Here is a 13,194-nt window from a genome sequence, read left to right on the forward strand (position 1 = left end):
GACCCAGGCCAGGACCAAATGATGTGTCTAACTCCCTTCTAGCCCAGTGAGGGGATAGGAGAATCTCAGGACCTGAACCAAGATGTCATCACAACTTCCTAACCATGGCAAATGCTTCAAGACACGTAGACTTATTCCCAAGACTGAAGTGTGGCTTCAATTCCTAGAACATAGCTGCAACACTGGTCAATACAGCCTATCCCAATTTTCTGTCCTAGGTCGGGCCTCAGAAAAACAAGGACTCCAATGGGAGTAAAAGGCAAAGAAGAAATCAAAACAACCTTTGGAGTGCCAAGAAGAAAATAAACAAATAATTAAATGCCACTGGAGATACAGAAGGAAAGAAAGAGAAAGTGGTTGAATAACGAAAGTCATTAGGGTTGACCCCCAGCTGTGTCTAGGGCAGAAATTCTTAACTTTTGGTGACAGAACCTTCCAAAAATCTGGAGAAAGCTAGAGACCTCTCCTAAGAAAAATGCATACCTGTTCATCCACACACGATTTTCCTTATAGTATCTGGGAACTCACAGAACCCCCAAAATCCAGCCACGGGCTCTTAAGCTAAAGATCTTAAATACCCTAAAGACTTCTTTATCAAAGACCAAATTCTATTCTGAGAACATCATCACTAGCAAGGTCCTCAGTAAGTCTAGAATGCAGAGCCCTGAAAAGGAAGCAACGGGAAACAGCTCACAGGCAAGTTCTGTAACCTGAACATGGGATATAAACTAACCGGCAGAGAGAGTACCCATTCCTCACTGGCTACATTTTGAGGACAAAGGTCTTTCCTGAAAGGGAAAGTATTTGGCCTGGAGTCCTTATGCCTGAGTTCTAGTGTGGCCACACCACTAACCAGTTGCTTGATCTAGAACACATCACTCAATTTTTGTCATCTTCAAACTAGAAGTTCAACTGAATTCTACCTTAATCAATAGGTGTAACCTCAAGAAATTTTGAGGTAAATAAAAATTTCTAGAAATCTAAATGGATTTTAAGTATACAAAAAAAGAGTTTCATAAAGAAGTTCTTCCATAGGGGATGAAGAATATACTTATCACAATGAGCACTGAGTAATATATAGAATTGCTGAATCTCTATACCTGAAACTAAGGTAACATTGTACGTTAATTATCCTAGAATTCAAAAAAGCAAATAATGTTTTAAAAAAAGAAGTGCTTCCATTAATCATTTTGTGAAGGAAATGATCACTACAGATGACTTTTAGCATACATCTGGGTTCTAACAGAATGTGCTATAAAGTTCATGAAGTGATTCTAAATATAATACTAAACAGTTTCTCTGAAAACTCTTGCAGGGAAAATAGCACAGATAACTCTTGACAATCTGTGTCATTTCGATGTAAAGAAATGCCCCCTGGATGAGGAAAATGTCTGAACACTAATGTAAATAGTTACTGCAAAGCCTGCACACTTTAAATTTTTTTTTAATGTTTATTATTTTTGACAGTCACAGAGAGGGAGCAGGGAAGGGGCAGAGAGAGAGGGAGACACAGAATCAGAAGCAGCTCCAGGCTCCGAGCTGTCAGCACAGAGCTGAACACAGGGCTCAAACTCACAAACCGTAAGATCCTGACCTGAGCCGAAGTTGGACGCTTAACCGACTGAGCCACCCAGGCACCCCTTAACTTGCACACTTCATAAAACGTGCGTGTCACATTTGTGGTTTCAGTACAGTTTATATAAAGTGAATTTTTCTGACTGCATAACTTTAGGTAGATCTGTGTTTCCTAACCATTTCAGTTCTCACCTAGCTCTCTGGATAACAGATTTTAATTTTACAGAGGAAGGGTGAGAAAGAAAGGATTTAGACAGAAGCAGAATTAACCAGAAAAATGCCATGTCGCTAAGTCCACTTACAATAAGAGCAAACAGTCCCTCAAACGTCAGCTGTTCCTCAGAATTTCCCTATATGACAACCTAATCCTAATGATGCTGGGCCATCAGGAAAGGTTGGGTTTTAGAAACTGTCTTTATCAAGGTAGGCAACATCTAATATATTTTGGGAACATGTCTTAGGAGAAAAATGGCTAATTTCTTACCAATGTTTTAGCTCTTAAAGGTAATAATTTCCTGGGTGCCTGGGTGGCTCAGTTGGTTAAACATTTGACGCTCGATTTCAGCTCAGGTCACGATCTCATGGTTTGTGAGTTCGAGCCCCACATTGGGCTCTACGCTGACGGTGCAGAGATTGCTTGGGGATTCTCTCTCTCTCTCACTCTCTCTGCCCCTCCCCTGCTCATGCTCTCTTTCTCTGTCTCTCTCCCAAAATAAACTTAAAAAAAATTTTTAAAAGGTAATAATTTTCTGATAATTTTTATTTGTCCACAATTCCTTGTTTCCTGATAACGCAAAATAAATGAGATGTCAGTGTAAGTGCTGTAGCCACCCATGCACTTATCAGAAAAAGTGGCAAAATCTTCTGAGGATAATAAAGCACCATAAAATTTGTTTTAAGTGACTGGATTACCAAGTATTGATGTACAGTGTGTTAACAGAAAGTTGGAAAATTCAACTTTTGGGGGACAGCTCTTTGATCCTCGGATCAGCTGTCCATTTCTCTTTGCCTGAGTCAGCAGAGTGGCTAGCGCGCAAGCAGTCTCCAACAAGTAGGAGCCAAAAGCCACGCATGGGGAGCCGGGGGGAAAAATGTCACATAGAAGAGAAATGTCGGTGAGTCTCTTTCTCAATCAATTATTCTTACCTGTTTCTTCCAGAATCTCTGAATCCTTTAGCAAAAGGGTTTCGATCGATTTTTAATCTGGTGATCTGGAAACAAGCAAAAAACATAAGTTGTGTTTGTATTAACGGATTTCTTTTTCGGTTGCTCCTAGAAAAATAACAAAAATCACTCTGTTAGTAATGGCTGTTGTTTTTATTTAGTTTCCATTAAGTTTGAGATTTAAATTGAAATGGAGATAGGACTCGGGCCTGGCACACAGATGTCTGACCCAGCTGACACACTTCTCCCTAAAAAACCCAGGTTTTCCCAGTATGTGACTGTAAACTCCTCTGCTCACCTTTCCTGCCCCCCCCCCCAAAAAAGAGGCTAAATCATTTGCCCAGACAAACAAAGGCATGGAAATGGAAAACTGGGCGATGGTCAAGTCCATGGAACATGACACACAGGGAGCACCTGAAAAGTGTTTGCTGAGCGAGTAAATAATGAATGAATGGATTCAGTCAATCCAATCCAGTGAAATGAGGGCACCAGACAACTGCCTCAGCCTGAAAGACCCAAATAATTGCACATCCCATCTCACTTAAGTTGCCCCTTCCCTGTCCCTAGAGATCATTCATTTAATGGCCTAAAGTGGTCTTGTAAAAGACACAAAAAGCAGCTAGACTTTCATCAAGGTTGCACGCAAGGCAAAATCTGCAAACGGGGGACTCAAGGGAGCTGGCTACAGTGCATTTCTTCCAGTCTCCAAGGCTCACAAGCAAATCAGAAGACACAAACCACTGTGTGGCCCAGGTTGGGCAGGTCCTCTGGAGCATCTGGCTCCAACTCCACTTCAGTGCAGAAGTCCCTGCCTACTGCATCTGACCTCAGTCCCCTCGAACTCGGCGAGGTTTGGACACATCACCCTCATGCCTCCAGACTAGACCAAGCCTGACCAACAAATTCCACATGTGCTCTTTCGTTTCCGCTCTCAGCCTTGGTCATGGGAGGCCCTTTCGAGATCTTTGTGTCTAAACCAGATGTGAATGACTCACTACCTTCAAGCAACAGAGACTTAGGGGTGGGGGCGAGGGAGCTCAGGAAAGGATGAAAGGCACTCTCAACGGAAGGTAATTCTACACAGAGGGAATCTCATTATTTAAGACCACCTTCCCATTTCTGCTCTTTGCAGACCTTATCAACTAGGATGGCTACAGTTATTTCTTATGGAGCAAGTCTTTCCAAGTCCCTCTTTGGCTCACTTTGTCAGAGTGGAATTTCCCAAAGCCGCAGTCTTTAAAGGTCTTTAAAATGCAACGTGAGATTCCAACCAACAGACTCTGACTTGAAAGTATCAAAGTTAATTTTTTTCCCCTAAAACAGTCCTTGCCTCTAGAATGGCACACTAATAATGTAGCACTAATAATGTAGCAAAAGCAATTTTACATCTATTTTATAGACCAGAGCAGGAGCCTGAAGCCTTTGGCTTTCTAAAGTCTAGTGTCTGCCCTGTGAATATTGTATTGCGTTTAAAGACTGTCACTGCTTTTCTGTTTTTGACTTAAAATCCGTTCTTTCTTCCTCCATAATCCGCAGCAATAAACCACACACCATATTTTCTTTTCAAGTTGGGGTTATAATATTTTATTTTCTCTTTCAAGTTGGCTTATCCTGTCCGGCTCATTTATGATAGGGGTTCCTGATATATGATTGTGCTGCCATGTTTGGGGGGCCTCCACAGGCCCCTGTAAATAAAATGACATTCTATTTCATGGGCCTGGGAGAAAAGGTTGAAAACCTGTTTGCCACAGCTCATTCTATCTCAGGCCAAGAGGTCTGCATGGCGATTTAATAGAAAAATGCCACCAAATGTTAGGAAAAACAGCACCTCTATACTTGTTTCAAAGCTTTTAATGTGAGATTTACAGAGCTTTATGTAGTGTATACTCATTATTTGTTGATTATCAAGTGCCTTTGTGTGCAAAGCAAGGTGACAGGATGCATAGGTGATAGTGATATCTAGTCCGCATTTGGCTATGTATTGTCTGGCCTTCCCCCCCCAGACAGAAGCTTCTAATCTAGAAGTAAAAAGCAGATATACACACCAACACAAAACAGAAATTGATAAGGTTCACAACAAAGGCAAAGTGCCGTAAGAACATAAGAGGAAGTAGCAATGGGTCCAAGTTGAAGGTCTCTGAGGCTATCTCTCAGATATAGCACATGAGCCAGGCCTTGAAGGATGTGTAGGATTTTCATGAAACATGCAAAAAGGGGAGAAAGGAACAAGGGAAGCATTTACTAAGAAATGTCCTACATAAGCCAGTGCACCGAGGTATAGAAGCATGAATGAATGAAGCATACTGGAAAAACACTGAGAAGTCCAATTTGGCCAGGGCATGGGGTAGGAGAAGAGGGGCAGTGAGAGACAGCTAGAGGCTGCCCTCAGGCCCTATCACAGAAAGCTCTCATTGCCCTGCTTAGGCATTTACATACCCTACAGGCAGAAGAGAGCAATTTAACAATATAAGCCAAACTATGACCCCAGTTAATGCTGGTGCTGACAACTTTGGCTGTGCCTACCAATACCAAGTGTAACAAGGACAATAATTTGGAGGAACAAACCAATGTATTCTCAACCTCAATAAATCCATAGGCCCACAGTTCCCATATGGAGAGCCAGCCTGGTAGCCTCAGATCTTGTGAATATCTCATATAGCATAGGAAGGGATGCGAATGACAGCTGGGCCATAAAGCCTGCTGTCCTGCGGAAGACAAGGATGTGACACAAGACGAATTCGTATCAAGTGGAAAGAGAAGTAAAAGGTCTTCCCCTCGCACCCCAGTGGAGTAGGGAAAAAGAGGAAGCCTGGCAGGGCCACCTCCATACATACATAGGGCTGGCCGCATCGAAGTGAAAATGCCGCCTGGTCTGATGAGTCAGGAAGAGAGGCCCAAGCTAGCATCTGCAGGCCTCCTATAGCCCTTCCGTGGGGGGTCAGGGACTCAGAGGTCCTCACCTGCCATGCCAGGGAAGGCAGGATGGCCCTAACCCCAAGGTGCTACAGCCTAGGCAGGAGCCAAACAGAGGACCTAGACGAGCCCTGCGGGGAGGCGGGGCCAGCCAGGGAGGCCCAGGAGGTCCAACTGAGGCAAAAACACAAAAGCACAAGCTGAGCAGTCTTCTATCAGTAGAGCATGTCCACACAAAGGACCCAAGGTCGAGAGCAGATAATGACAGCCACCAGCAGAGGCCAGTGAGGACCACAGCACAGGGACCCACAAGTCACCACTTGAGGACTCACGACCCCTGCCGCCTCTGCGCACACGCCACACATGTGGCCATCTGGGATAGTGCGAAAGGCTCACTGGAATAGTTAATTTTCAACTCTACTCCATAGTTCTGTTTATCAATTAGACCCAAATATGGCTGTCAGTCTCCACCTCCCCACCTTCCACCAATACACCGCCATCTTTTCACTAAACTACTCTACATAACCTTTAAACTGATCTCTCTTCTCTACACAGCCACCAAAGTGGTCTTTGTGAACATGTACATACATCATGTCATTCTCTTCAGTGGTTACCACCCTACTCAGAACCGAATCCAAACTCCTTGGCTGGACTTGTGGGCCCAGCGTGGCCCCTGCCTAGCTCTCCATCCCCACCCACACTCCTCTACGCCTGGGCCACAGGCTCCCTCCAAGCTCAAGCTGCTCTGAGTGCTGGAAAGTGCCAAGGCCCTTCCCTGCTCAGACCCCTCACGCTCACTCAACCCCCAGACGAAAATGTTCTTTACTCTTTACACAGCTGCTGCCTAGTCATGAGTCTCAGTCCAAATGTTATCTCCTGAGAGAGATGTTCCTTGATCATCCCTCCAAACAGGGTGCTTTCAGGTAGGAACCGCATCCATTTCATATACCATTTTATCAAGAACCGAACATGACACGCTATTTGTGTTCAACGAATGAATGAGTGCGTGAGTGCATGAATGAATAATGTGGAAAACAGGAATCACCAGCGCCAGAGCGGTAACCGGCCCTAGAGAACACAGACCAAACAACTCCCTCGATCATATCTGCTTTCACTGCAGCACTGCAGACGAGAGTCTTCAATGTCCCACCAGGCAGAACGAGAGGTCGATTAGTAACTCTCCGTATATCCAAAGCTATTCTACAGCGGTCATGTTCAAACTTGGTCCAATGATAACGAGGAGGCATGGAAAGTCCAGAGGTTGGGGAAGCGTTTTTCCTCACTGATTTGATTTCCACGACCTTCTACCGATTGGTAGAGTCTGTGTCACTGGGGGCTGTAGCACACGAAGAGGTGGCTGCTGGCCTGCCACCATTGATTTGAATCATTTTCACTGACCTTTCACCAAGGCAATTACTAAATGAGGGACGCCTCACGGTACACAGTGTAGACATAAATAGCACAACCCACAAAGAAAAGGAAACTTCGATATCCTGAGTATGATTTTACAATACCAAGGCTTAAAAGGCCTTCCCTTATGAACACTCTCTTAGTTATTCTTATTTTTTTTTTTTTTACTATATTGCTTGAAGGGTGTTCATCAGGGAAGAAAAAAAAACTTAGCCCATATAAAAATAAAAAATAAAAAATCCTCTGCACTGACTCGATTGGAACGTGAGAACACAACTGGCTCGATAGTTCAGTACATAATGAGCGGCTCAGAACTCCTATTGGATTTGCTTACACAGACCTGGCTGTGGTTTCAGACTTCCGATCTGGTTCGTGTAGCCAATTCTCATCAAGAAATAAGACTGTGTTACCTGAGGAGAACAGGGCTGTGTCTTTTTGAAATCTAGTTTCCTGTTTGGGGGAAAAAAAAAAAATCAAGGTTCAGAAGTCTTTTCCCCTTAGAGAAGACAAAGACTCTGCAATGGAAATTTCCTGCTAATTCCATGAGGACATGCTGGCGTCAGCTTCTTCCAAGAAAAAGCATAAAGCGTAGAGTCGCCTTTATTCCCACCTCTACCACTTTATTCTCCACGATGAGATTCTGGGCATGGCGTACCCTCCTCTCTGCCTTAGGCCTGCCAAGTTGGCACTCCAAGAGCAAATAATAGTAATAATAACTTCAGTATGCTAGCAGCCCTGGGAGTCTACGGGTCAGTCAGCAAGGGTGGGAGGAAGGAATGGGAAGGGGGAAAGAAAAGCATAAAATATTTTATGAAAATAGAAACTCTTTCTTCACATTTCACTACTACTTATATCCAAAGAAGCGAACCACAGATTTGTAAGGAAACTGGTAGTGAAGGTGTGTTGGCTAATTATTCATGCAGTCCTTTTCCAGGCACATATTCAGTGCTGTGCACTATGAGATAGACACAGATACCTTAGCATTATGGAGATGGAAGTGTCCTTCTTCTTAATTAGTGGTTTCTGGGCTTCAGGCCAATTTTAATACCCCCCCAAACATTTGAGGGATCAACATTGATATTCCATTTCTTTATTCTACCAAACGAAAAGAGTTACATCTATCTACTACCTCCTGCCATCATTATTTTATAAAATAAATGACATTTTAGTATCAAACAAAGTGAAAAGGACAAATTAACATACGGTCTATTTAAATGAATGCATACAGGTATAAAACGGCCCTATACTGTCTTTATTGTTACATCTTGCAATGGATTATAAAAAATTTCTCCATAGACTGGTGGCTGAGAAGCACTGATTCAGAGCAAACCATCAACTCCCAAACGAGAATTCTGAGGTGGAGTGATTTGTCACAGGCAGTACAATCCTTCAGCTACAGAGCTGGGTCTAGAACCTGAGTCTTTTCACCCCTGACCTGGTGATGGGGTCATGAGAGAGGGACAGCACACTAACAGTTCGATGAAGGAGAGCTCACCTGCAGCTGAAAAATGTAAGAGATGTTGTAGGAGGGAATGTTAGGAGGGTTTGTATCTGTACCGAACTTGAAGAGTGGAAGGAATCTAGACAGATAAAGAGGAACGGAGAGGTCATTCCTGGAAAGACAACAGCACGAGCAAAAGCAGGGCGGCTACAAAGCGCAAACCATGGTAAAACTCAAACCAGACCGCTGAACTCTTGTGGATGCATGACGAAGACGAGCGGAAAGTGAGGCTAGAAATGTAGCTGGTAACTAGCTGCAGAGGACCTTAATAGGAAGACTTGGGATCTCGGGCTTTACTCCCTTAGGCGCTGGGGAGTCATAGACAATTCGTGACAGAGAAAGGATGCAATCAGAGCTGTGCTCTAGGAAGATCCATCCCTCAGCGAATATACGTGATGGCTCATGAGACATTAAGCGTGCAGTCCAGGTGACTCAGCTGGAAGCTGTCACCACAGCCTAAGCTGGAGGGAGGGCAGGTCCAGAACGAGGGCACAAGCAACGAGAGTAGAAAGTAGAAGATACTCCACGAGTAGAAGCAACACAGTGTAATGGCAGATCGGATGTGTGGAGAGTCAGGTGTCCAGCTGGTCTGGCTGACGAGATAGAAGCCAAGAGGAGATAGACCTTAACAGAGGAGAGGGCTAGGAGGAGTGACAATGAACAGTATCGCTTGGAATATTTTGCTGACCAGCAACAAAACACCAAGTTCCCGCCTCTCAAATGTGGACTTGCTACAACTCTGTTGGTCTAGACCGTTGTGGAGGTTACTAAATAGTTGACAGACATGAACATTCTAATAATTTTTAATACTTGTGTGTGTTGACTGCCTCTGCTTGAAAACAAGAAATTGTTTCCAACCCTCATTAAAAATCATGCAGGAAAAAAAGAGGAAGAAATTACGATTTCAGAGCTAACAGAGAACTTAGAAAACACAGGTCAATTGCTCGTTTTCCTGAAGAAGAAATCAAAGCCCAGAAAGAGAATACCTTGCTCAGAGTGACACAAGTAGCTAGTGGGACACTTAGGACAAAAACCCAAGTCTCTAAATGCCTAGCCCACTGCTGTCCTTCCCTATCCAGGAAAGGACACTGCCTGAATCTGACTGACTGAATAACATTTCACTTCAATTCCATTCCTTCCATTGTCCTTCCTTCATTGAGTTCCTGAGAACAGTGAGGACCCCCCACCCACCCCCTGCCCACTGACTTTTCCTCTTTCCTCTCTCACAGGCCTCCTAACCATTCCCTTAAAAAGAAATACATGAGGTAAATACTTTTGCCATAAAATATTAATCGTTCCCATTCAAGAAAGTTGAGGGAGATAAAAACAGTAGTAGGTGATATAGCTCACAAAAGAGAATAGTTTATACTACCCGGCATCTTCATGACAAGTCTGAAAATTATTGCTAGGTAACAGGATGCAGACCCCAAGATGCCTGGGGGAGAGACCTGAGGTTAGTTTGCTTTATTAGGAGACACTGTGTTATATGAAATCATATCTACACAGCCAAAGGGAATGTTAAATAATCGTGCCTGTTGATGTGAGACTTGTTAAACAGGCAAAAGCTGTTATCTTGATTTCAAACTGCACAGAATTGAGTATGTGTGACTCATCTATTTTGAATGTCAGCACATCATGAATTCACCAACGTGACTTGAGAACAGAAAGATCAAAGTAGTTGCCTATTGGTTATAATCCCTTCAAGAGCCAATGCAAGTCCTCCAACTCCCAACGATCCACTTTCTCCTTAACGAGCAATCTATTCTATAAAATTGCCTCTACTCGCCACTCCCCTTCATGCCTGTGCAGACCCAGCTGTTTACCAATTCAGGATGACTGCTATGAATCAGAAGCCAGGTTTGCGTCAGCGACTTGACGCGTGTTCCCTCATCGAGTCCTCGTCACTAACTCGATGAGGCCAGGACATTTTCAGACCAGGAAACACAGGTGAAAGGGGTTAAGAACCTTGTTCAAGGTCATACAGTTTGTCAGTGGAAAGGTCAGAAATCAAGCCAGGTATGTCTGCCACCGAATGCCATGAAGTTAATCATGGCGTCCTGCCCCCAGCAAACCACCACTGCCCCCCCCCACCCGGTCCAGAAAAAGACAATATTTATACGAGTAGAATGTACTCAGACACGGGAACGCTGTCTATGAGAGAAGGTAGAAAAGTGTAAGGGATTTCAGGTTTCCCTGTTAGCTCTTCTTTTATTGTCACAGTGAGTTGTGGCTTTCTAATTTCAGCTTGGGTCACAGTACTGACCCTATTAGCCTCTACAACCGATCTCGGCGAGGCAGTAGAATGTTCATTCGCCAGTGTCCTAGTTTGCTGCACACACTAAATTCTTAAGTTGTAGTATTTGTTACCACAATCTCTGCCTTCATGAGAAACTAATGATTAAAATGGTGGGTGAGTGTTTTGGAAAAAAGTCCAATCAGTGACTCAAAGAACTTAGAGTCGTGCTCCCCCTCTCCTGAACCACAGTTAATCCCAAGGTCCCCGTCGCTACAAAGGGCATGTCTATATTGATGCTCTATCTTGTTTCAGAGTTTGCAAAAAATTTTCTGATTATTAAAGTTTCCTGTAAGGACCCATGATGACCTATCTAAGGAGTTTGAGAGGGTTCAATAGTTTTTAAGTAGCACCCAAAGCAAACTAAAACTCTTCCTCTACTTTAGATCAAATGTGGCATCCACCAGGAAAATCTGAAGTTGGGAATGCTTTACAGCTGCTGAGAAAGCCCAGCAAGCATACAGTACTTGTCTACCAGACTAAGGGGTTGTTGTATATCACATACCTCTGGAGGCAAAGAACATCTAAAAAGTCTTATCCAAATGTGCTATGAAAGATTAAAATATTCTTTCTCTATGAACCAAAGATTATATCACTTTCACTTGCCTGGCACACAGTAAGCACTCAATAATATTTAGTAAATGATTATTTTTCCTCTATTTCTTTCTTAGAGCACTAAGCATAGTATCCAAGTACGAAAGGTATTGAGTGTTGTGGTAGAAAGTTCATTTTGCTCCAAGCAGGCCCAAAATAAAAGTATGCAGGCATATTAAAATAAACAAGCGAAAACTCTTATTTTCAGAAAGGGAGTCACTGCAGGATCCTATTGATGAGACGAATTGTCAAAAGATGAAATACACTCTAATTTACAAAAACAAAATTCACATGCAACTGTCGGGAATTGCATAAAGTGAGATCACTTGTAGATCCATCTAGCCACCCTCCTCAAAACAAGAACATTGTCTAGAATGCCAACAACGATTGCAGACTCACTGTCTCTCCCCTCTCCCTATGCCCCGTCCCCACATACTTCCCCCATTAGTCTGGCCAATTTTTATGCGCGTCTCAACACCAGAGAAAGCATCGACTCCTGCGGGAAAACATCCCTCATTCCCCAAACCCAAAAGTACCCTCTCCACGTCTCTGTCATTCAATTAGTCCACTGTTTTATCCTTGTGTATTTACGTGCCTTTCACTCAACTCAAACTCTTCTTTCCTCGTGGAAAGATCACCTGCTCGATCTCCCTACTAAACGTGCAATATTGTAAGTTCTAGAATATTTATGGAATGAAGGAACATATTGCTGACATCAAAACACAGATGTTAGGGTGTGGCTGGTGATCACACAGAGGTAAATTTAGTCTGATAGTGTAAATGAAAGCAGTTGGGTCTTCAGCGGAGCTGGAGAGGCTTGATGACTTTGATGTAGCCGATGCAGGGATACACAGAAAGTTGCAGAGAAGAGGGAAGGAATGAATCAAACCTTGGTACTTGCAAATGATGAAGAACATTTGCCAGAATGCAGGGGAGATCATGAACACAGGTCCAAGTACAGGTTGAAAATGACTGAGAAGATTCAGTCCTCCTGGTCAAAGATTTTGTCTTTGATCTAAATCTAGACTATACCAGCTGCTACCAGGCATCACGGCTTGTCATCACCAACATGGTGTTTGCAGAGCAAGCCTGGCATCGCTCATTCCAGCTCTTCAGTATCACGTAGAAGGACTATTTCTTACCAAGAGCATGAATAAGCTCCTTTAAAAGCTGATGCAGCAAGAGACTCTCAAAGGCAGCCTCTTACCTGCTGGTTCTGGTAGGCTGTGACTGTGGTGAACACTGTCTCAGGAAAGTTGAATGTTTTCACTCCATCCCCAACAGGGACAGGTTTGGTGGGCGACAGGTCACTGCTGAAATCCTTGCGGATCACATGAACTCGAGGCTGGTATTTGTGCATAGAGTGCAGAATGATCTGAAATGAGAAGGGGCAGCATTATGCTAGACTCAAAGAGCGTTTTGAACTCGCAGGCAAATACAATCGCAGGACAGAAGCATCACAGGAAGAACAGAGACTGGGACCAGGATGTACAGGAAACCGGAAGTCAGTGTTCTTGCCCGCGGCAGGAAGGACTAAGTGATTGGATAGCACTACACGGAACCATACAGCAGAGTACCCCAGTCACAGGTGGTGATGTAGTACGCTTGCTTTAACCAGACATACTGAACAACTGTCCCAATCCCAGAAGACAACACTCTGCTAAAAGATCTCAGACCCTCTGCTATGTGACAGCTGCTCCTTCCTGCTTCAAATGTTCATCATGGGCTCGTGCTGTCTTTAAAT

At 43.7% G+C, this 13,194-nt stretch overlaps 1 protein-coding gene across 1 annotated transcript in view; it reads right to left on the bottom strand.

Moving 5' to 3' along the window:
- TBX15 (T-box transcription factor 15) overlaps positions 1–13,194 on the bottom strand; it is a 102,069-nt gene that overhangs the window by 24,820 nt on the left and 64,055 nt on the right. Inside the window, exons 5-6 of the mRNA XM_042993884.1 lie at positions 12,658–12,825; positions 2,722–2,786 (exon numbers count right to left, since the gene is read on the bottom strand). Coding sequence (XP_042849818.1) covers positions 2,722–2,786; positions 12,658–12,825 — 233 coding nt within the window. The remainder of the gene's footprint in view (positions 1–2,721; positions 2,787–12,657; positions 12,826–13,194) is intronic.

This window comes from Panthera tigris, chromosome C1 (genome assembly GCF_018350195.1).
Source record: "Panthera tigris isolate Pti1 chromosome C1, P.tigris_Pti1_mat1.1, whole genome shotgun sequence".
Taxonomy (NCBI): Eukaryota; Metazoa; Chordata; class Mammalia; order Carnivora; family Felidae; genus Panthera; species Panthera tigris.